Source organism: Raphanus sativus, chromosome 9 (assembly GCF_000801105.2).
Source record: "Raphanus sativus cultivar WK10039 chromosome 9, ASM80110v3, whole genome shotgun sequence".
Taxonomy (NCBI): Eukaryota; Viridiplantae; Streptophyta; class Magnoliopsida; order Brassicales; family Brassicaceae; genus Raphanus; species Raphanus sativus.
In genome coordinates this window covers 2,779,981-2,805,373 of record NC_079519.1, presented here as the reverse complement: position 1 = coordinate 2,805,373, position 25,393 = coordinate 2,779,981, and the positions used below count along the sequence as shown (strand labels likewise).

Below are 25,393 nucleotides of genomic sequence, written 5' to 3'. Positions count from 1 at the left end.
TATTTATTTAGCATACACATGTATATATTGTAAAAACATTTTTTCGATGAATAAATTTATCATTTATTCAAATAAACAACCAAAATAATAGTTAATATATAAGTATACGGAAATATAAAGTATAAACTTATATTAATATAGATAGGTTATTTATAAAAAAAATTAGAATTCAAATTGAAAAATCCCGCGCTTTGAAAGCGCGGATCAAAATCTAGTGTCCTCTTATAAAACAGAAAACTCATTTGATACTTTGCATTCCCACCGTTAAGCATATATCTGATATGCATTGTAAACTCATGTATTTCAAAAATTTATATCAGTCATACAAATCTTAATATCAAGCAGAAAACCCTACGTTTTCATATACATTTCCATATATATACGTCTATACGTTTCAAACCAGAAAACCTATGATCTTGAGAGAAGCTGAAAAAACTGTTCAAAACACTTTGCAAAAATATAATATAAATATATATATAATACAGACTTAAAAGGGTTGCTCTCCTTCTTTCTCACCTTGAACGTAGAGATCTCCCGCGATCCTCCAACACAGATGAAGGATACATGTATGCGTTTGGAGTAGAATCCGTCTTTGTCGAAGTCTCAAGCTGTTGTAAAGTAGACAAGACATCAGACATCTCCGGTCTCAGCTTAGCTTCTGTGTTTAGACAACGCAATGCAATGTTGGCTGCTGCACAAGCCCCTTTGTGAGGGTAACGCCCACCAAGCTTTGTGTCCATTATCCTAAACACTTTTCTCCTGTCCACCAGATAAGGTATTGCCCAATCCACCAGATTTTGTTCCACTCCTACTTTCGATTTGTCTACCGTGGGACGTCCCGAGAGTAGTTCGAGCAGAACCACTCCAAAGCTATAGACATCGCTCTTGGCAGTTAACCTGCCCGTTGCTATGTATTCAGGAGCTGCATAGCCTTGAGTGCCCATCACTTGAGTTGTCACATGGGTTCTATCTCCTGTTGGTCCTGCTTTTGCTAATCCGAAATCAGATAGCTTTGCATTGAACTCCTGTTTTCACAAATAAATTTTACTAATTGAAGAAACATTTCCTAAAGTTTAAATAAATAATATCTTGCCCACTATAATGGACAAGACTTAGGTTCACCCTCTATGATGAACCTTTAAATTCACCGCACCATTTATGACCAATGAAAATTACATGTAGATAACTAAATAAAACATATTAAATTTATTTTAAAATAGTTAAAAAAGAATAATGACAATTCTAAACCACAAATCTTAATTTTTAAACCCTAAATAGTAATTTCTAAATCTAAATCCTATACCCTAAATCAAAATTCTATACCCTAAACCCAAATCCTAGATCCTAAACCCAAATCCTAGATCCTAAACCCAAACCAAAATTCTAAACCCTAAACCCAAACCATAAATCTTAAATCTAAACCAAGTACCCTAAACCCAAATCGTAGACCCTAAACCCAAACCTTATACCCTAAACCCAAATTCTATACCCTAAACCCAAATCGTAAACCTTAAACCAAACCGTATATCCTAAACTCGAATCCTATACCTTAAATCCAAACCGTAAACCCTAAAATTTAAATTTAAATTTAGGGTTTACGGTTTAGGTTTAAGATCTAGGATTTGAGTTTAGGGTATACGGTTTGGGTTTAGGGTCTAGGATTTGGATTTAGGGTATTAGATTTAGATTTAAGGTTTATGGTTTGGGTTTAGGGTCTAAGATTTGGGTTTAGGGTATAGGATTTTGGTTTAGGGTATAGAGTTTGGATTTAGAAATTAGTATTTAAGGTTTAAAAATTAAGATTTGTGGTCTAGAATTGACATTATTCTTTTTTAACTATTTTAAAATAAATTTATAATATTTTATTTAATTATCTACATGTCATTTCATTGGTTATAAATAGTGTGGTGAATTTAAAGGTTCACCATAGGGGGTGAATCTAAGTCTTGTCCCACTATAATATACTCCTATATTTTGGTACGAATATTCAGTTTATGTACCGCATCAAGAAGAATATTAGAGGCCTTGAAGTCTCGGTATATGACTTTAGCTTCGTGGAGGAAAGCAAGTCCTCTCGCGGCACTAATTGCAACTTTCATCCTTGTCTTCCACGGAATCGGATCTGCGCCTCCTGCACACAAGCAATAAACACCAAAAAATCATATTTTAGAGATTCTATCATAACTCGAATGTAAACTAGACCAGCTCCACCATCCAAATATAGTTACCCACTTCGAAATAGATGATTCTCAAGGCTTCCCTTGGGCATGTACTCGTAAACCAAAAGGCGCTTCTCTCCCTCCAAGCAAAATCCAATGAGCTTCACAAGATTCATGTGATGAAGCCTCCCTAGATAGTGAACCTCAGTCTGAAACTCACCAACATTTTCTTATTGTTATTATTATTTAATTTGTGCTAGACATCGATGTAACCCTACTCTGCATATTAAGTATCACTTATTTTTTAAATTGTATTATTAGAAATGTTGTTTTATATTTTCAATGCAAATATAAAAAAAATTTCAGTTTTTATCCTTACTTTTAGTTTTTAATTAGCAAAATCAAATAAAATAATGTATTAAGTAAAATGTAAAATAGAAAATCTAATATTTTTGAATCTGTGTAAAAACTTTAATTGGCACTTATAATGAGACAGAGTGATATTACATCTAAAGGAAACATATTAAGGATTATGAACTTACCAACCACTCTTTGTGTCCTTGAAACCCTTCTGATTTAAGTTTCTTGACTGCAACAACCATACCGGACCCTGGTTTTGAAGGCGACAAAGACTGCTCACCAATCCAACCTTTATAGACATAACCAAAACCGCCTTCACCGATAAGATTGTTGGGTTTGAAGTTTCTAGTGGCGGTTTTGAGTTCGTTGAATGTAAAGGCCTTTAGTGTTGGAGAAGTTAAGAGCTCTCCTTCACTTCTTGGTGTTTGAAGCGACCATGAACTGGTGAAGCTTCTGTTGCTGTAAGAGGGTATTATGAGGCTTGAGAGTCGAGGTTGCTGACTCGGTTTAGGAGAAATTCTCGATGATCCTGTTGTCCACGTTTAACACCAACATCAAAGAATCAATTATATGAAATATTAGTTAGGAACTACATGAAAGTTCTGATAAAAGCTATAATCGATGAACAACGGTACATAAATAAAATAACAGAGGATTCAATTTCTTATAACAAAAAAGTGTCTATTTAATTCTATTTTAAACTAACCATCTCGATGATTTAATTAAAGAAACATACGTAATATACATATCATAGTTTCATTTCATTTCATTAACAAGAAGTGGGTTTTGTTCCATACCTCCAAACGAGCTTTCTCTGTTATCTACTCTTGCAGGAGATTCCAAGCAGTTACCCATTAGAGAGATTGAGGTTTCTTGTGCGATTAAGCAATAAGAGTTGAATCTTTATGGAGCTCTGAAGGAGAACAGAATGGAAAAAACGGAGAAAATTATAAGAAGCAACAGAGGATATTAAATTAGAAGAAAACATAAAGACAAGGAAAGGATTTGTATGAAGAAAAATCTCTGTCTGTCGCTGTCGTCGTCGGTCAAAAGACTCAAAACCAAAGACGTGTACACCACCCATCACTAGTTTGGTCTGCTGCACATATTCTAATTTCGCCTTTTCCTTATCCGAGTTATCTAAATAATTATAATCGCATAGAAAATTTCTAGCAAAGTAATTCACACTATTTCACAACGACCAATGCGCATGAATTTAGGGAACTAATTAGAATATAGAAACAGAAAGGAGTGTGGAAGGATGGGTTTACAACGAAAAAGAGTCGTTGAAATTTGAAGTGGGTCGAAGTCAATTAACAATCTTCGAAAAGTCGAATAATTCCTTTTGCTCCAAGCAAAGATTCCAATTCTCTTACCCTAAACTTGCAACGTCATGCATCTTTTGATTACGTTTATCATATGATACTGGGCTTTCAAAAGCCAGACCCAACTTTGTCCGAACAACATGGTACATAAAAGTCAGAAAGTGTTCTGTTTCTTTAATAACGTTTAATTGTTTGTTTATTTGGACTTTACTTTTATACATTGAACCCCATTTTTTCAAATTTAGAAAATTTATTAATGCAAAAACACAAAGGATGATCACAAAGTCCAACTTGAGTTTTGGATGCGTGTCTACAAAAGATACCGTAACCGACCGTTGACAGAATAATTAAAAAATACTGAAATGTATATAATATTTGGCAACGTGAAATGGCAACGAAAGATCGTTTGCTAATACTTAAAATAATGCAAAACATCGAACCACTATCCTTAATGTCATTGCCAGTCACATGCATCCCATATTCTCATCTCTCCTTTTCCTTTAATCACTATTTTATTTTCACTTTAATAACATTTAAAAATAAAGAAATAATGCGTATGCTTATTATTTCCTAGCATTTCATCTTGCTCATCTTTTTAATTCATACACTGGAACTTACAGAATATAGACATTCCAACATTTTCACACTCCTTGATTTTGTGTTCAGTAGCTACATTTATGCACATAGTTATCTATATTTTTCATTATGGTCTACGTAAGTCCAAAGTAGAAATGAATTAGCTTTTCAGAACGTTCACATACAAATCTAATGCCTAACTTGAAAATTTTATCATTGAAGATCATAAACTTAGACATTTTATATGTATATAACATATACATAGTTTTCGAATAAGTATATAACATATATATAGCTTACTGAGAAAATATACATCGTAATCTTATATATGTACCTTTAGTTGATATATATTACTCTGAGCCATTCTTCCGTTGGAAGTGAGTAGTTAATCAAGTAACTGAAGCAGCAAGCACGTGGCCACATAGCCAGTTCTTCTTTACGGGTAATTCTTTGTTTCTTTGTAGCGACACTATAATTATATAAATATAGGCTCCAATTGGTAACCATCTCTTAATCGCAGAATTTCAAAAAATAGTAATTTGCAGAAAAATTAATTAACTGCAAAAAATTCAAAATTGTGAAATAATGGAATTAATGTTTAATTGTTCAAAATAAATATCAATGTTTAGCGAGTTTATTTTTAATAATAGATTGATAATTCATAATATTATAAAAAATTATAATATAACTTTATTTTTAACATAACTATTTATCATAAAAATATTACTATTTATTTAAAATGGTATTAGCATATAATTTAGTAATATAAAAGTGTTTAATTTATAATTTTCTACCATAATTTACTAAAACTCACTTTTCCATTTAATAAAAATTCTCTTTATATTTATGTCAGTAAAAACGCAAATATGCATTTGTTTTTTTTATCATTCCATAATTTTTCTTAATTAATAAAATAATTGTGGAATCGCGTAAATATCATTCTACCATTCTACAAGGTTACTAATCAAAACCATACAATATAACCTCTTTAAATTAATAATCTATAAATTAATATATACTAAAAATCTCTATAAAATAATATAATTTTGTAGTTCCAAATTGAATTTTTGGTTTAATTAGTATATCAATAAATTAATAATATCTATAAATTAATAAAAAATATAGTTTTGGTGTAATCCAATATTATTAATTTATAGAGATTTCATTGTAGTTGGAAAATACATGTGGCATCTGATACACTGTCACCAAATATATTTTTTTCTCTCAAAAGAGATTTAGAAAAGAAAATGAGGTATTAAATATCCAGCAAAGCTGCAAAAGATTAAATTAAGGAAATGCACATGATCCCATAAAGATTCGTAGATTAATTAATGCATAATGGCGCATTTTATAAGTTTGATGTCTCTTATCATTTTATCGTCGACTCTAAAGTATTATGGCATCCTCTAGGGTTTCAGATTCTGTCACATGGTTGCTTCTTCTTCCGTATAAATTCTTCTAATTTTTAACCCTTCAAACTACCAATTTTACTATATCGTTCTAGTAAGTTATGAATATTTTAACGAGTATAAATATCCAGATTTTTTTAAATCTGGATTATAAAAAACTAACGTATTTTCCCAATTTTTTTTCATATACTAATATTTCGTACGGCTTAAATGTATTATAAATTATGGGAATTAGCATCGTGGGTATTGCCATATTTGTCGAAATTGATTTTCATGTTTGGACGATCAGTTTATCACTATGATCCGAATCAGTTTAGATTTATAACTCATACGTATGAGAGATATTTTGCTTCAATTTGATTCTCGGTTATAAGAAAATGTTGTGAAGCTTTTTCTTGGTAAGGTTCTTGATCCCTCCATTTTTTAGTATGTCAAGCGCTTCATCGGCAGTGTACATTATAAGCTTCGGGGCGATCATCGAAAGCTAGTTACTCCAGAGACTACGTGGAAAGTCCAGGCATCCAAAACAACAAGGAGAACTTCATCTTTTCGTGATCTTTGTCTATGGTTGAAAACATCGACTAATGGAACGTGCCGGATATAGTGGATGGACGTAACTAGAATGTAATAGATTGACTTAGGATTTTTTGTTTAAACCGAAATTGTAACCGGTCTGAATTCTCGGTTTTTGGGTTGAAATAATATATATATATTATTTATAAAACAAACGTTGTGGATTCCTACAAATATATAACCACCGAAGATAATTGTACGAATAAGTGTCGTGTCGATATAATTACGCTTCTGAACGGAATTGATTGATTTGACCCCTGAGTTATTTAATTTCATCCACACAACTCTTGTGTATATGAAGTCTTTTTTTTCCGGGGATAAAGTTATATATGAAATCTTGATTTTGATTTTAAACTTGTTTAGGAAATTTAAGATTTGAAGAAATGGAAAGCTATATATGTATGGAAAAGTGAACAATTAAAATGATTTTAACTCACGTTTAACTAGTTAGTTCCCACTTCCCACATCTTCATGACATGGGTTTATAAAACTTGTTTATAACACTTCTTAACACTGATTTTAAGTATTGAAATTTTGTTTTATAAATATCTTAATTAATCAGGCAACAAGATCTGAACAACAAATTTCAAAATATATGTATCAAATAACGGATTATAACTATACATTAATAAAATTAAGGATTTTTCTTTTTTAGGTAACAAGCCTTAAACTACATGATTCTATGATATATGATTTATCATAGCTTGAGACATGCAATATCCCTAGTACAATTAATAAGAGTATATTACGTCGAAGAGATGAGGTAACGCTTTGAAGTGTAGTTCAAGCATCCAAGTTACAAAGGGTCCATTAACCAAAAAAGGCAAAGCAAACCAAAAAAGTTTGGCTAGAAGAAAATTGTACTTATAGAAATGAAGTGATTGATTCTTGCGGGTCTCACCAACGCATTTAGTTTAATTTTTATTTAGATCTGTTTTAATCATATTGGAGACTAGATCAGAGCGCTGAAACTATTCTCATAAACTATATATATAACTGATAAACCAATTCATTTGCAAGGTATTTTTTTACTTAACACCAAGTATCCGAATGTTTTCTTTTGGGAGCCATATATAGCAGATATAGACTCATAAACTTTGCAACTGGAACTACATGTTAACACCAAGTATATATATGCTACCAGTTCTTTTAAAAACAATAAAGTGAGACAAGTATCCTCTAAAAGCGAATGTTACTTTGAGTGGATCATTCAAATGCTTGTTAATGCCATGTTTTCAAACACTGTTTGATCATCAAATTTAGTGAGAATGTATCATTTGATTTATCCTGCTCGAGATTTCATATTTAGCGACACCTCAATTATCAATGATTTTGATGAGCTCGCCGCTACTTCTTGATAATATGAAATAAGTGAAAACATTATAAATTGTGTATGGACCTACGATCGCTCATATTTATGGCAACCAATTTTTTTTGTATCAACGTCACTAACAGCAATGTTGGCCTTGGTCTCTCCACATCTTAGGTCCCAAGCAACTTTTGTTTACTATCTTTTTTGTCGTTTCTTTTGCTGCTAGCGTCTAAGTTCCAAACAAAGCTAATTCCTACACCATTTGTAATTTTTTCACCATTTGTAATTACAACTGATATTATTTATATGATTGGTTCAAAGATGTTAGATATATATGTTGATGGTGAAAATTTAAATATTTTATCACAACAATAGAACGATCTCTTTAAGAAATTTCGAGAAGTTTAGAAGTGTCGGCCACTTGATTGTGGAAGAGTCGATAAAAAGGAGCGTGACAACTTTCCAACCCCGACTTGTTGGCTTGCTTTCCTTCAACTTTATTTGTCCGTTTCCTCTATCTCTCTTGGAATCTGTGTGTGCCTATGTCTCTTACTGCTTCCTTTTCTCTTGTGTCATATTTACTATATCTTCTACTTAAAATCATGTTTATCATAAATAACTATATAGTTTTTTTTTCTCTTTTATAACCGCGGAAATCCGGCAATTATGGTCAACCGACTAATCTTACAAGGTCCATGGCATTCTACGTCAGGGGCCGAGGGAGCTGTAGGAGAGGGGGTCATCTGACCCCTATAGATTCGTGTGAATTTTTTTTTTATTTGTATTTGGAAACGATTTTTGGTAAAAAAAGTCCAAATTTAGTATACCGACCCTGTTATTTTTGAGAACCTGACTTGACCCCATGATTTTTTTTTCTTTTCAAAATTTTTGTCAACGTGTTTCTATTTCGTACCAAATGATATCCAGTAACTATTAAAACAATATTTTCATTTCTTTATGCTAATTGTTTCCTGTTATTCTTTACAGCTGTCCAATATTTTTATCCACTAAAAATAATTGCTCTAACTTTATTTTACACAAACATTTTTCCTTGCAATATTTATTATACATTATAAACCATTTTAGCTCACAAGGTTAAATATGTTGTAGATATTTTTAAAAGATTAAGAATACTAACAGTTTTGTAAGTTAATATATGGATATATGTAAAAAAATATTTTTTTTCGAAAAAATGTAGAAAAATTATTTGCATATATGTATGTGAATAAACTATATTATTTTAGTAGATGTAAATGAAATATTAATTTTTAATTAATTTTAATTAATATTTTTTTTAATTGACCCCAGTCTAAATTAAGGTTGGCTCCGCCACTATTTTACGTATTCTTGCAATTTAGCGTTAGTTTGGGTGGCTAACATGAATCAAACTATAGATTCAATGTATTGAGATTATTATTCAAGCGCCACTAGCACAAACCCGTCGGTTATTATATAGGTTATTTACAGCAAAAAACTATATAGATTGAGCTGTGGTCGGTCGGTAAACATACATAATTAAATTGCAGAAAATATTAATTTAATTATTGAAAACTGCAGAAAGATATTCTTACACGGCTAGATAAGTTTTACGGGATGGCAAAATACATATGAGATTAATTAATATTTTATATAAACTTTAATTTAATAAAATATTAATAATTAAGTTAATCACTACAAATGTGAACATAACTAAAATTTATTAAAGACATTTTATTTTTATTATAACTTATTTTCCAACACGCTTTTAATAGTAAATTGATATTTTGTAATATAAAATTTATATTTCTGTATATTCAAAATTTTAAAATAGTATTATCATATAAGTAAGTGATATGAAAATGTAGATTTGATAAATAATTTATTAAAACTCAATTTTCTATTTAGTGACTTTTTTGTATCTTTGTAAAGTGGAGATTTGCGTTTTTGCATTTTTCATTCTGTAAATTTTGTTGATTGACAAAATACTTGTCGAATCTCGTTTAAATATGATCCTACCGTTCTAAAAAATACTAATCAAGACCTATATAGATTGAGGATATGTGTGTAAGTATTTTAAATAAAATTGGGTTGATGAAAAAATTATTATAGTGAATTTATGCATTAGTTAGTCAATTCTTGAATTTATCTACAAAATGTCCATTTCTTATTTACAATATAATTCTACGAACTGGCTAACTAGTGCATATATCCATTATAATTCTTTTGAGGTAGAGTTACAATTTTACAAAATTATAACAGTTATGTTTTTGTGCGTACTTAAAATACATGTTTATGTGATAACGTTTTTTTGAAAGAAAGTATGAGGTGCATTTTTAATTTTACCACAAACTTGATATCACTTTTAAATAATTTAAACGATTATTATTTTCATAAATATTTTTAAAATGTGATAAAATAAATAAATTAACATTTTTTTAAAATAAAAGTTCCATTTATTCATCCCATAAAAGGGAAACATTTCAATATCAACCATAAACAGATTCGAAAAAAACTCGGTACAACTATAAAATTAGGGTAATGAAATCTCGGACTACACTGCCAAGCTGTTGACGCAGCACTGGATCCTCTGACCCCATCACTACTGCCTCCTTGTTAATCTAGCGAAGGATCTAAAGCATCAAATTCTCCTCCTTGACGATAATATCGTAGTTTATTAAGCGCGTAAGAGGAGAAAAAATTCAGGGGTCCATACCTGATGTCAACATGTATCCGAACGCTAAGACACCTCCTCCAATGAAACAAAGAAACATGAGCTGAGTGGAGGCAGTTGAAACACGGCAAGAAAAACAAGCACTTGCGAAAAATTGATAGAATCCAACTTGCTGAGAAGACCAAAGACTCGCAACACTAAAAAAGTCAAATACTAAATTTGCCGTCACATTAACCTACGAAGACTAACCAAATTCCAAAACTCCAAATATGTTCCACTTCTAAGAATTAGAGAGTGAGTTAATTTACTAAACCCAAAGCAGCAACCGTGACAGGACGAAGCTGTGGACAATGAAGAACCAACTCGCAAAACCCAATTCGAAAGGTGCACAGTTCCGATTTGGGATCTCCACGTGTACAACCGAGGACATGAGAAGACAAGGATAGAGGAAGACCTACCAGACCTCCAACAACTGAGAATAGACAACTCCACATGCCAATGGAAGCTGGAGATCTACATGCGTCGGCGAAAAGATTATATCTGACACCGCCAAAAAGAAAACCAGAACCACACGTTTTGACGTCCAAGCACCTCCTGAAAAGGGTTGAGAACATCTCTAAAGTCGAGACACAAAGGCGACGAAGAACAAGGACCACCACCTCTCCACAGCGACAAAAGAGATCCGTGTCACGAGTCTTCTCTAAAGTCCACCCGTCTCTGAAAAGGTGTTCGCCGTTATTCACCATTCAAAAGCCAACTCTCATGCTATCAACCAACACCGTAACCTCGCATGGACATCGGGGAGGCCACCATCCTCTAGATATATCAACGGGCCCGAGATATAGGAAACTAGATTATGGGGGAATATCCTAGAACTTCGATATTTCGGTGATGGATTGCAGAAAACAAAAGAAGAGCAAAGAAAAAGAAGTAGAAGAAAGTTACCGGCGGTGCTATATCATGAAAAATGTTCACCGAAGAAGAAACAAAAGCGTTAGATTCAAAAAGTTTGAGAAAGGAAAATTAAATTAATTATTTTTAAGTCATTAATTTAAAATATTTAATAATCATTTTTCTAAAATTTTATAGGCACAATTCTACTCCTTAAATATTAAACTCTAATCAGTAATTATTAAATTTTAAATTCAAATGGTAAAATAGTTTTGATCAATTATATTTTTGAAAAGTGGTAACCAATTTAAAGATATTTCAATCAATTTTTAAAAGCACGAGTTGAATGAAACTAATAATGGTATCAAGATGGTATGAAAAAGCAAGGGTTATGAAATTGATAGTCTGCTCTGCTGCATCCTCAGACGAAAATTTCGTACGTCTTCTGTAAGGTCTCGTGATTTAAAACATTAACTCTATAGATTTTGTCCCATCATTTCTTTTCTTTTAACCCGGTCGACCAAATCATGACATATGTAGAACTTATTTCATGGGTTTAAACAAAAATGACAATTTGCTACATGGAAACCGTCATTTTCATTGGCTGTTCCATTTATTTCTTCCCACTTTTGAATATGACCACTTCGACCACACGGTGCCAGTACCCACGACGAAAGGATTAATGATATAAAAATATTATATTCTTTCCTCCATAATATATTCTCATAGACAAATGTTATCGCCATAATGATATACTCCTTCCGTTTTATATTACTTGTCGTTCTAAGTTTATGCACATAGATTAATAAAACATTTAATTTTACATATTTCCAAAATAAAAACACTATTACCAATACACCTAACTATATATCAACCAATAGAAAAATAGAATAAAGAATATTGTCAATAAATTTTGCATTAAAAACCGAAAACAACACTTATTTTAAAACAAAAATTTTCCTCTAAAACGACAAATAATTCAAAACGGAGGGAGTACTAATTGATAATCTGCGCAATGAATTTTTAATAATAAATTATTCATACAAAACCTTAATGTTCTGCAATAATTTTAATTTTATAAACTTTAAAATCGTATATAACACTTGAGCATGAATATAAGGTTGATAAATAATATATGGACCATAGTTGTTGATAATTTTTTTTTAAAGTCCATAGTTTTAAATTTCGGCTTAAACTAACTATCCCCATTACTAATAATTTTCCGAAAATAGAAAATGATATGGAACTTTAATTGTGTGAGAATCAACCATCTTCCAGCCCTTTTTATATGAATTGGACGTGAAATAGTTTGTCATTTATATCTAGAAAATCACTACTCCCTTCATTTTAGAAAGATCCATATTTTACTTTTTTCAATGTATTATTTAATGAAAATTTGGTGACTTCAACAAAACTAATTGTGTTTATTAGATGTCTATTGGTTTAAAAATTATGAAAAATTATTACTCACAAAAACCAATGCATTTTAATGCGTTTTCTTAATATGTATGAAAAATGTAGAATACAGTGAAACCTCTATAAATTAATAATGTTGGGACTACACCAAAACTATAATTTTTTATTAATTTATAGAAAATATTAATTTATCGAAATACTAACTGAACTAGAAACTCAATTTGGAACTATAAAATTATATTAATTTAAAGAGGTTATACTGTATGTATCTTTTTGAAACGGAGGAAATATTTATTAAAAGTAATATATACTTGCCATATAAAATAATATACAATCTTTTATGGAATAAAATAGACGACCGGTTCGATGACAAAAAGTATATATATACGACCAATTCAAGTTCATTTATGTAAACAACATATGTAGTATATGTCAAATTTTCCTTTTCAATATACAATTGCATTTATCAATTTTGAGAATTAATTGAGCATACTATAGCGTCATACTAATAAACGATCGGTTTAATGGTTGTATTATAATTTTTCTAGTAGCATAAGAATTTTTAAATAAAAGTTGTGAAAAAGCTGTGAAGCTAACACCTAAGCATTGAACAAAATGTTACAATTTAAAAATGTTTCTCTTTTAATATTATACTAGATCTTGACCCGCGCTTTGGAAACGCAGAATATTTTACGATGAAAAATTTCACTAATAACTTAACAAATATTTTGGTAACTTTTAAAAGTGTGTATTTAAAATATTTTTGCATTTAAATCAGTGTTTTTAAATTTAACTCGATTGTGATTATACCGGTTAATTCGGAGATCTGACAATTCAATTTAGGTTTTTAAAATATTCATATTAAAAAAATTACTAAAACCCGAGACTAACCGATTGAACTGTTGGATGACCGATATGTAATCTCATTTGATTTAAATTTTAATAATTTCATAATTTGTAATCTTATACTTCAAATTTTAAAGTTCATTAGTTTACAATTTATGAAATTATGACGTTTCTACAAAATTTTAAAAAGAAAATAATAGATATAACATAACTAAGATTAATTATTGTATTGTTTGGAAACATTGATAGTAGTATAAAAAATATATTGTTTGGAAACATTGATAGTAGTATAAATAAATAAATATATTGTTTGGAAACATAGATAATAGTATAAAGAAATAAACATTAATGATTTAATGTAAGTTTAACTATAAAGTATAAAGGTGTATTTAATTTAAAAACTTACAAAATAAATGTTAGGTCCAATAGAATGTTTCTGTTTTAATAAGATAGATATATATATGACTTTTTGACAAAAAAAAAAGAAATTAGATGACTTTTACACATTTTTTACATACCATTGCTAAAAAGCACAAAAAAACTCGGTGGTGTTTGGTTGTATATTTCAAAGTGAGCTGATGATAGATTCCAATTTTTTGAAACATTCATGGGTTCTTTTTTCTTTGGTAAAAAATAATATATTATTTTTGGCAACAGTACATGGGTTCTTTTTAACAAAATTCAATACAAAATCAAAAATATATATATCATTTTTTTCTTTTTAAAAACAGGTCTTCCAGTTTCAGTTGTACTGTTGCTGATCAAGCCATGGCCAAAAACCAGAGTGGTCATCCATTCCACACAACATGTTACTGATACTGTTTTCTTCTTTAACCATACTTTGTCCTGACGACGAGTTTTGGAAGAACTGCATCGTCGCCGTGGTGGTCGTAGCGGCTGCTGGTGACGGTGGGAAGAAGTGTCGGCCGACTGTCTGCTGTGCTGGTGGGTGGACGCCGGTTGTTGTGCTGTCTACTGATGGCGGGGCAGTCGAGATATCAAGTCTGAGATTGTCGGAACTATTATCGCTTCTGTTACTGCAAGATCCTTCCGTCTCTTTGTTCAAATTTATTGATTCTATTTGTTCTTTGTTTTTTAGTCCCATTATCTGAAGTTTCAAAACACATTTATGAAACATATTAGATTCGAGTTTAGAAAAGAAGAGTACTGTATAATGTGATAAGCACAACAAAGCTATTGTTTTCAGATCTCTTTTTCAGACAAGAGGGGGAAAAAAAGATAATGATGTTTAAAAAGTCACGAATCATGTCGAGTTTAGTAACCTTACTTGAATGCAACTTCGATCCAATAATTATTATCATTTAAAAAAAAAATTACCCTATGAAGACATTATGAGACTCTGAACCAAAAAAGTCTAAGTCTATAAACTCCTATTTATCCAAATAGGAAATATAATATATTCCATTACTTTTTAATAAAACAAACCGTATTTAAGTAAAATTTTCAATTTTAAAAAGTAAAGCTGTGAGATTAATTACCTCAGCTTGGAGTTTCTGATTATGAGTTCGAAGAAGATCATTATCAGCTTTTAGGGCATCGAATTGTTGTTTAAGAGTATCGTAATCTTTCTCGAGCTGCTTTGTTTTCCAGCGAGCTCTTCTGTTCTGAAACCAAATCGCGATCTGTCTTGGCTGTAAACCCAAGGCACGAGCCAACTGCATTTTCCTCTCTGGTTCAAGTTTGTTTCCAAGCTCGAAAGTCTTCTCCAACGTCTTCACTTGCTCCATGTTCAATCTCCTCTTCTTCTCTCCCATGTGAGACCCATCATCTGAATACTCCTCTTCTCCGTTCATATTGTTCCCCACTTCTATTGGAGATCTCTTACCTAGAAACGAAGCAAACCCTAGAAACAGCAAGAAAACAGAGTTTTTAGAATACAGAGGACGTGAGTAAGTGAGAGTGTTTGTGTGTGTGCGTGTGTGTATACCATTGAGATCTTGAGGTATGGAGCAAGAGGGAAGGAGAGGTGCAAGAGATGGAGATTGATGAGGATGATCGTCTTCGTAAGAAGCTTGGATCATGAAATTTGAAGGGAAGAAAGACATTCCATTATTACAAGACATTTTTTCTCCTGTTTTTGAACAGAAGACAAGACAATGTTTGCTTAAACTTTGGTTGTTCCTATTTAGTTTCTTCTTGACATCATAATTGAGAAGTAGAGATCTCACAACTCTTTGTGTGAGTCGAAGAATCAAACCGATAAAGAGTAGAGGAATATAAAAGGAGAGATAGTGAAATGAATCGGCCTATAGACTATACCACTTATGGTATTTGTTACTTCTTTTATTGCGTTTTATATAGAAAGGCTGATAGAGAGAGGGATCCTCGTTATTAAGTACATCAAATTGCTTAATCTTCATTTAAATTAAACTAAACGAAAGCTATACTCCGACTCCATTTTTTTGTTTTCATTTTCCGCTATAGATTTACTGAAATGCAATTTATTTGACCATGGTATACCAACTGTACTCTGCTCGATGACTATTCTAAACTATTTCGAGGTGCTGAGAAACGTTGATGATAAAATCTGGATAATAACTGAGGTGTAATTGCGTCGAGTGAAGCCAAAGAATCATCAAGATCTAGAACAAAAATGTTGTTAGATTGCTCGTATTCTTTTTTTTTTTGAACACAGATTGTTCATATTCATATGTTTACAATCATAAGAAGATTTAAAATCCTATTAGTGAAATTAGAACCAAAAGATAGGGGGGTATATTTAGGATTCAGAATTATTTGATTTTTGTAATAAGGTTTTAGATGAGTTGGAGTGAATTAGGAAAATTGTTATGAGTTTTAATATAGATTTTGAAATTCCATTTCTAATCATGCAATTTGGATCTTTATATTTAAAATTTTAACGGATATCCTAAAATAACATATTCAAACTATTTTTAATAATAAAAATTCTAAAATATACTTTAAAATCAAAAGTTCAGTAACATCAGCTTTTAAATGATTTATTAAAATTCATGTTCCCATCTGAATTCAAATCCAATATAATATATTTTGCTGAATATTTTTACGATATGAAAACGAAAGAATTGAATATTATATAAGGAAAACATAAAAGGGTTACAGCTTGCTTACAATGTGGAAAAAAAAAAGATGAGAATCAAAAAGGTAAGAAGGAAATGACTCTCTTCTTTTTCCCCTTGGGAGAGACACGCAGATGTGTTCTCTCTCACTCATCAAACAGTAATTAGAGACATGCAGATGTGTCCTTTTCCTCTTGTAAACCAAATTTGATGGGTCCAATGCTCATCTTAAATAACAACTATCCAAGTTATTTCTCGACTCAATGTGTATTCCGAATCAAGATCTAATTATTAACCCAGGGAAGGTGGATAGTGAACGGGTCCACTTGGTAGTTTCTTGAGATTTCAATTTAAAATCAATTGGTAATTAGCGGAGTGGCTCAAATCCTTTTTATACTATTTAAGTCTTCATCATATTTCCGATGTGAGATCTTTAATCCCAACACCCTCCTTCGAGATAATGGTGCGTATAACCATTAATCTCGCAGAATCCATCATACCCCTATCGAAACAATGCTTTTTCTAACAATTTCGATAGAACTGTGCCTTCTTTAGGCCATCAGCTAATTAGTTGATCGGGCCACTTTCCGGACCGGATTAATGGGTCAAGGTGTGAGCCCGCTCTGATACCATGATAAATTTCTTGGGTTTTCAACTTAAAATCAATTTGCAATTAGTAGAGTGATTCAATTCCTTTTTATATTACTTAAGTCTCCATCATATTTCCACCGATGTGGGATCTTTAATACCAACACCACTGTTGATCTTAAATGTGTATATACACTAGTACGTATAGGCCTATTAAAAATCGTATTGTGCTACATAGACCTACCTAGTCTTGTAGGTCTATCGAGGGTACACAATCAAGAAGAACCTTAGTATTTTTATGTTTCTTGGGAAGAGAGAAGTGATATTATTGATTTTCAGATGTTCTATGATGCTAACGTTGGGATTACTTTGATACAAAACATTAAAAGGATAAACAGTTCATGGATTATGGCATTATATGTTTCAATCGAACGCAGTTTATCAACTTTATCTAGTGATAACTTATAAAATCTGGTAGTTCGTGGGTTAGAATCCTATTTGTTTCCATAAACCGCTTTCCTAAGTTTTAGAAAAACAGACTTTATTTCAAAAAAGAAATTTTTAGAAAAACAAGTAAACAAAATTTTTATTTTCGATAACGTCACCAAAAGCATTAAATAGTAACAAGAATTTTTAAACTTTTAGCTTGGAACAACATATACAAAGTTTCAACACTTGTAATAGTTCTTTTTTTTTTGAAACACAAGTAATAGTTCTTTTCAAAACAGAAAAAATGAAAGAAAGATAAGTATGATTCTACTGTTTTGTTTGTTTTGCATATGCCAACATGGATATATGCAAAAACAAAATCAAATATATAGACAGAACGTGTTACATGGCTTATTTACGCAAGAATGCATATGCATTAATGCATGTATAGACAGACTTATAAAGATGGTACGTGGGGTATTTAGGTTAAGGAAAAAAACAAACAAAATCACTGTTTAATTAACCCCACATAAGAGCTGTTCTATTTTGTCCCTACTTCCTTTCCTCTTCCATTCCTTCTCCTAATCAATCTTTTCGTAATTAATTTTCCCAACACCCCTTGTGCCGTTTAAATAGATCAATTTATCATAATCGTTTTCTAAACTAACATGAACCACATAATTATTAACATTTACATTCTGTTTCACTCAATTTATCATAATAGGTTTGTCGGACCGGGTTCAACCGTGAACCAGACACCAAGCCGGGTTGGATTAATGCTAAAACCCAACTAAAATTGAACCGGTTAAAAACCCATATTGAACCGTTAAAAACCCAGAAACCGACGATCCAACGAACCGGCAAAACCCTGGTTCGTATAAAAAAATATTAATAAATAATTAGTTTTAAAAATGAAATAAAAATAGAGTTTATGACAAATGGTAATTCACAAGGTATTGCCATTTTTGACGTTTTTTTCTTTTTGAGTCTGTGACGTCTCTGCAAGACTGCAATTCACAAGGTATTTTAAATTTTTGTGTTTTGATGTCTTTGCAAAATTTTTGCGATGTACTAAGCAATAGAAGAGAATGATCAATAAATTTGATTTCCACCAAATTCAAACACAGAAAATCAACAACGGTCACAATGAAAATCAACAACCGTCGAAACATTGCACTAATATGTATAATTTTTTTAAAGGTGATAAAAATTTATAGTGACCTGGAGAGTAAACTTTAAATGTGTTTTTTTTATTGATTTAGATTTGAACTATTAGATTTTTTTATTTTTGTTATTATATTTCAGTTTGCTATTTTCTAAAATATGCATATTATATACAAAATATTATTAAATTCAGTTTAATACATCAAACCCGGTCGAACCCAATCGAACCAGGTCGAACCATATTGACCCATGATTCAAAATATTTCCGGTTCAGTCGCTGGTCCGGTTTTAAAAACACTGGTTTCACTTTATATTAATATTAATTAAGTTACAAAAAAAAATATTAATCATTACTTATTAGAGTACTTACCCGTCTAACTGAGTGCCCCATCACCTCGTGCGAATCTTCAATCAAAATTTAAACTTTTGTATTCGAGTACTTATCCATTTATCTTTTTTTTTTGTAAGCTCTTATCCATTTATCTAATATTTTCATATATGCAGACATGAAGCAAATTGAGAAAATAGCATTGGTTAAATTAAACTAACCATTTCAGTATTCATATCGTTCAAAATATTATGTTAAATATTTGATTTATTTGAGGTAGGCATGTATATACACGCCTTTGAAAAAAAGAATATACATTAAAAATGGGTGAATTGGTTGATCATCCTAAAAGAATGATGAAATTAAGAAAATACCTATAATATGACAAGTTTATGTCTATGGAAGAAAGTATCATAGTGTGTGATTTAGGGTATAGATTTAACTAGGATATAAGCTGTGGGAGTACAATTTCTCTAAAAATTATATACAAACCTAACACTAATAAATCATGTTCTTGAACAGAAAACGATTGTGTTACAAAAAAAAAGAACAGAAAACGATTATCTCATTTAAGACACATTTTTAATACATTCAACGAGCCTAAGAAAACTTAGAATAAATGATGACCTTATTTTTCCAATTTGTTTATAGTGTTTCCAAATCCATTCTTACAAAGAGATTCGACTGGACATGATATGTGCACTCCCTCACCAAGAAGTTAAATTATTAGCATGATAAGACTGGTGAAGAGGCAGCCAGTCTCACAAGTTGCTGGAAATTTGGAAATATTGTGCACTCGTGTTGTAATATGATCATCAAACCTTTTTATCTATTTTGAAACGATATATAAGTCCATATATGGTTTCGATTAATGTCTATCCAATATAAAAAAACGTCACAATCGTCACAAAACTTCAATGTGAAATTCAGGAAAGTCAGCAATGTAGTTTTCAAGAAGTCGCAATATGTCTCTCCCCTCGCGTCACCACTACTAGCGACCTAGCTGCATAGTATACAATACTGTATATGACAAAATTATATGATATATACGTGATCGTTCGTTTGTGCTTCTGTCAGATTTTACTTGGGACGTCACTATTGCTATTGTGGTCAGGGATAGAGCTGAGAGTTTAAATATTTACTCGTGGTTCCGGTCTAGTTTAAGCCGCCACGGGAGTTGAATCGCTAATTCAGCTTTAGTAAAGCAACTCATGCCGTCTATAGTGCATTAGAAAAAATATCATTTAAACCATTAATTTTCAAATTTGATTAAAATAAAATATTAACTTTATTATAAATTAAAAACACTCAATTTTTATTGAAAATCTATTTAAATTGTAAACTTCCTTGACCATATCATTTAATCTTAAAATGGTTTTAAAGTTGATAACCTTTTTGATAAAAATAGAAATTAACAGTTTTTCAAAAAATTGAAAGTTACCTTTTAGAATATATCATTTATTAATTATAAAATTTTATAGTAGAAATATTGAATAAATAAAAATACATTTATATTCAAAAAGAGGTAGTAAACATATCATTAATTTAATAAATATTTATGTAATGATTATTAAAAACTTTTATAATTATTTAGTGATAATTATGTCACTTTTTGTAACTATTCATATAGTCCTAATTGGACTATGTTTTATAATTTTTATTGTCAAAATTTTTAATTTTATTTTTAAAATATTATTATATTTTTTGATTCTCACAAGAAAATTAATGTTATATAGATTCTTTATGATTCTAATGATGTACCAATATTTTTGATCTTAACAGTTTTTGGTGAAAATGATTTTTTGGTGAAAATCATTTTTCATTAAAATGCAAAAGGAATCTTGTAACACATTTATAGAAATTATATAAAAGAATTTTGGATAAATATTTTTGTTTGATAATAAAAGGTTCAATTAACATTTCAAAAACAAATGTTTTGACAGTAAAATTATAAAACAAAATCCAAATCAAATTATATAAATAGTTACAAAAATTGATCGTAAATAATTCTAAAAGTTCATCATAATCATTTTATAACTATATAATCAGTTAATGATATGTTTAGAACCTCTGTTGTCTTTGTTTCTCTAGATAATGAAGATTGTATAATGCTAATTCCACTAATCTAGTCAGTATATATGAAATTTTAGTAAACTAAATATTAAAAATTTAGAATGATTCCTATATACCATGAAAGATAGTTTATAATACATTAATTCAAATGTAGAATGTGGTTTGAAAATTTTAAACTTAAGTGAAGATTATAAAATTCAGTATATAGAGGATTTACCGAAAACTCATTATTTTTGAAGGGGTTAACAAACGGATTTTTAAAAAATTTCAAAAAATATGAAAATATGAATTTAGTGTATAGTTTCATCGAGTATTGACATAAGCCGATGGTCAAATAGTTTAGAACCTTTGTGGTTTCCGTTTCTCTAGTTAATGAAGATTTTATAATGTTAATTCCATTGTTCTAGGCAGTATATGAAATTTTACCTAACTAAATATTAAAAATTAGAATGATTCCTATATACCATGAAAGATAGTTTAGAATACATTAATTAAAATGTAGAATGTGGTTTAAATTTTTTAAACAAAAATAAATAATATAAACTTCAGTATATAGAGGATTTACCGAAAACTCATTATTTTTGAAGGGGTTAACACATGGATTTTGGAAAAATTTCAAAAATATGAAAATCTGGTTTAAGTGTATAGTTTCATCGAGCAGTAACATAAGATGATGGTCAAAGAGTTTAGTACCTTTGTAGTCTCCGCTTCTCTAGTTAATAAAGATTTTATAATGCTAATTCCATTGATCTATGCAGTATATGAAATTTTACTAAACTAAATAGTAAAATTTAGAATGATTCCTATATACCATGAAAGATAGTTTAGAATACATTAATTAAAATGTAGAATGTGGTTTGAAATTTTTAAACAAAAGTGAAGAATATAAACTTCAGTATATAGAGCATTTACCGAAAACTCAATATTTTTGAAGGGGACCCACAGATTTTGAAAAATATTCAAAAATTTGAAAATCTTGTTTTAGTGTATAGTTTCATCGAGCTATAACATGAGATGATGGTCAAAGAGTTTAGAACCTTTGTAGTCTCCGTTTCACTAGATAATGAAGATTTTATAATGCTAATTCCATTGATCTAGAAGATTTACGGAAAACTCATTATTTTAGAAGGGGTGGTTAACCCACGGATTTTTAAAAAATTTCAAAAATACGAAAATATGGTCGAGCAGTAACATAAGCTGATGGTCAAATAGTTTAGAACCTTTGTAGTCTCCGTTTCTCTAGTTAATGAAGATTTTATAATGCTAATTCCATTGATCTATACAGTATATGATATTTTACTAAACTAAATATTAAAAATTTAGAATGATTCCTGTATACCATGAAAGATAATTTAGAATACATTAATTGAAATGTAGAATGTGGCTTGAAATTTTTAAACAAAAGTGAAGAGTATAAACTTCAGTATATAGAGCATTTACCGAAAACTCAATGTTTTGAAGGGGTTAACCCACGGATTTTGAAAAAAAATTCAAAAATTTGAAAATCTTGTTTTAGTGTATAGTTTCATCGAGTACTGACATAAGATGATGGTAAAAGAGTTTAGAACCTTTGTAGTCTCCGTTTCACTCGATAATGAAGATTTTATAATACTAATTCCACTAATTTAGGCAGTATATGAAACTTTAATAAACTAAATATTAAAAAATTAGAATGATTCCTATATACCATGAAAGATAGTTTATAATACATTAATTCAAATGTAGAATACGTTTGAAAATTTTAAACTAAAGTGAAGAGTATAAACTTCAGTATATAAATGATTTACCGAAAACTCATTATTTTTGAAGGGGTTAACCCACGTATTTTGAAAAAATTTCAAAAATATGAAATCTGGTTTTAGTGTATACTTTCATCGAGCAGTTACATAAGATGATAGTCAGAGAGTTTTGAACATTTGTATTCTCCGCTTCTTTAGTTAATGAAGATTTTATAATGCTAATTCCATTGATCTAGGCAGTATATGAAATTTTACTAAACTAAATAGTAAAAATTAGAATGATTCCTATATACCATGAAGATAGTTTAGAATACATTAATTAAAATGTAGAATGTGGTTTGAAATTTGTTTAAAAAAATGAAGAATATAAACTTCAGTATATAGAGGATTTACCAAAAACTCATTATTTTAGAAGGGGTTAACCCACATATTTTTAAAAAAAAATTCAAAAATACGAAAAATATGGTTTTAGTGTATAGTTTCACGAGTATTGACATAAGCTGATGGTCAAATAGTTTAGAACCTTTGTTGTCTTCGTTTCTCTAGATAATGAAGATTGTATAATGCTAATTACACTAATCTAGTCAGTATATATGAAATTTAAGTAATCTAAATATTAAAAAGTTAGAATGATTTCTATGTACCATTAAATTTATTTTAGAATACTCTAATTCAAATGTAGAATGTGGTGTTAAATTTTTTTAAAAAAATGAAGAGAATAAATTTCAATATAAAGAGGATTTACTGAAAACTCATTATTTTAAAAGGGGTTAACCCACGGATTTTGGAAAAGTTTCAAAAAATGAAAAACTGGTTATGGTGTTTATTTTCATCGAGAAGTAACATATGATGATGGTCAAAGAGTTTTAGAACCTCTGTTTTCTTCGTTTCGATAGACAATGAAGATTGAATAATGCTAATTACACTAATCTAGTCAGTATATATATGAAATTTTAGTAAACTAAATATTAAAAATTTAGAATGATTCCTATATACCATAAAAGATAGTTTAGAATACATTAATTCAAATGTATAATGTGGTTTGAAATTTTTAAACTTAAGTGAAGAGTATAAATTTCAGTATATAGAGGATTTACCGAAAACTCATTATTTTATAAGGGGTTAACCCACAGATTTTAAACAAAATTCAAAAATATGAAAATATGGTTTTAGTGTATAGTTTCATAGAGTATTGACATAATCTTATGGTCAAATAGTTTAGAACATTTGTAGCCTCCGTTTCTCTAATTAATGAAGATTTTATAATGCTAATTCCATTGATATAGGCAATATATGATATTTTACTCAACTAAATATTAAAAATTAGAATGAATCGTATATACAATAAAATATAGTTTAGAATACATTAATTCAAATGTAGAATGTGGTTTGAAATTTTTAAACAAAAGTGAAGAATATAAACTTCAGTATATAGAGCATTTACCGAAAACTCAATATTTTTGAAGGGGTTAACCCACGGATTTTAAAAAAATTCAAAAAATTGAAAATCTTGTGTTAGTGTATAGTTTCATCGAGTACTGACATAAGATGATGGTCAAAGAGTTTAGAACCTTTGTAGTCTCCGTTTCACTAGATAATGAAGATTTTATAATGCTAATTACACTAATCTAGGCAGTATATGAAATTTTAAACTAAATATTAAAAAATTAGAATGATTCCTATATTACCATGAAAGTTAGTTTAGAATACATTAATTCAAATGTAGAATATGGTTTGAAATTTTTAAACTAAAGTGAAGAGTATAAACTTCAGTATATAAAGGATTTACCGAAAACTCTTATTTTTGAAGGGATAAACCCACGGATTTTGAAAAAATTTCAAAAATATAAAAATCTGGTTTTAGTGTATAGTTTCATCGAGCAGTAACATAAGATGATGGTCAAAGAGTTTAGACCCTTTGTAGTCTCCGCTTCTCTAGTTAATGAAGATTTTATAATGCTAATTCCTTTGATCTATGCAGTATACGAAATTTTACTAAACTAAATAGTAAAAGTTAGAATAATCCTATATACCGTGAAAGATAGTTTAGAATACATTAATTAAAATGTAGAATGTGGTTTGAAATTTTTAAACAAAAGTGAAGAATATAAACTTGAGTATATGGAGGATTTACCGAAAACTTATTATTTTAGAAGGGGTTAACACACAGGTTTTGGAAAAATTTCAAAAATATGAAAATATGGGTTTAGTGTATAGTTTCATTGAGCACTAAAATAAGATGATGGTCAAAGAGTTTAGAACCTCTGTTGTCTCCGTTTCACTAGATAATGAAGATTTTATAATGTTAATTCCATTGATCTAGGCAGTATATGAAATTTCAGTAAACTAAATATTAAAATGTTAGAATGATTTCAATATTAATTTAGAATACATTAATTCAAATGTAGAATGTGTTTTTAAAATTTTTTAAAAAAGTGAAGAGAATAAACTTCAGTATAAAGAGGAATTACTGAAAACTCATTATTTTAAAAGGGG

At 29.8% G+C, this 25,393-nt stretch overlaps 2 protein-coding genes across 2 annotated transcripts; both read right to left on the bottom strand.

Moving 5' to 3' along the window:
* Positions 1-282: 282 nt before the first annotated feature.
* On the bottom strand, positions 283-3,619 carry LOC108824034 (probable serine/threonine-protein kinase PBL18). The gene is made up of 5 exons (XM_056993849.1): positions 3,317-3,619; positions 2,702-3,048; positions 2,233-2,368; positions 2,001-2,131; positions 283-1,025 (listed from the first exon to the last, which is right to left on the bottom strand). The coding sequence occupies exons 1-5, from the start codon at positions 3,372-3,374 to the stop codon at positions 513-515; spliced, it is 1,185 nt and encodes a 394-aa protein (XP_056849829.1). The 5' UTR covers positions 3,375-3,619; the 3' UTR covers positions 283-512.
* A 10,480-nt stretch (positions 3,620-14,099) lies between these two features.
* On the bottom strand, positions 14,100-15,848 carry LOC108824012 (homeobox-leucine zipper protein ATHB-13). Its single transcript, XM_018597342.2, has 3 exons — positions 15,466-15,848; positions 15,017-15,381; positions 14,100-14,625 (listed from the first exon to the last, which is right to left on the bottom strand). The coding sequence occupies exons 1-3, from the start codon at positions 15,599-15,601 to the stop codon at positions 14,260-14,262; spliced, it is 867 nt and encodes a 288-aa protein (XP_018452844.2). The 5' UTR covers positions 15,602-15,848; the 3' UTR covers positions 14,100-14,259.
* Between the last annotated feature and the right edge of the window lie 9,545 nt (positions 15,849-25,393).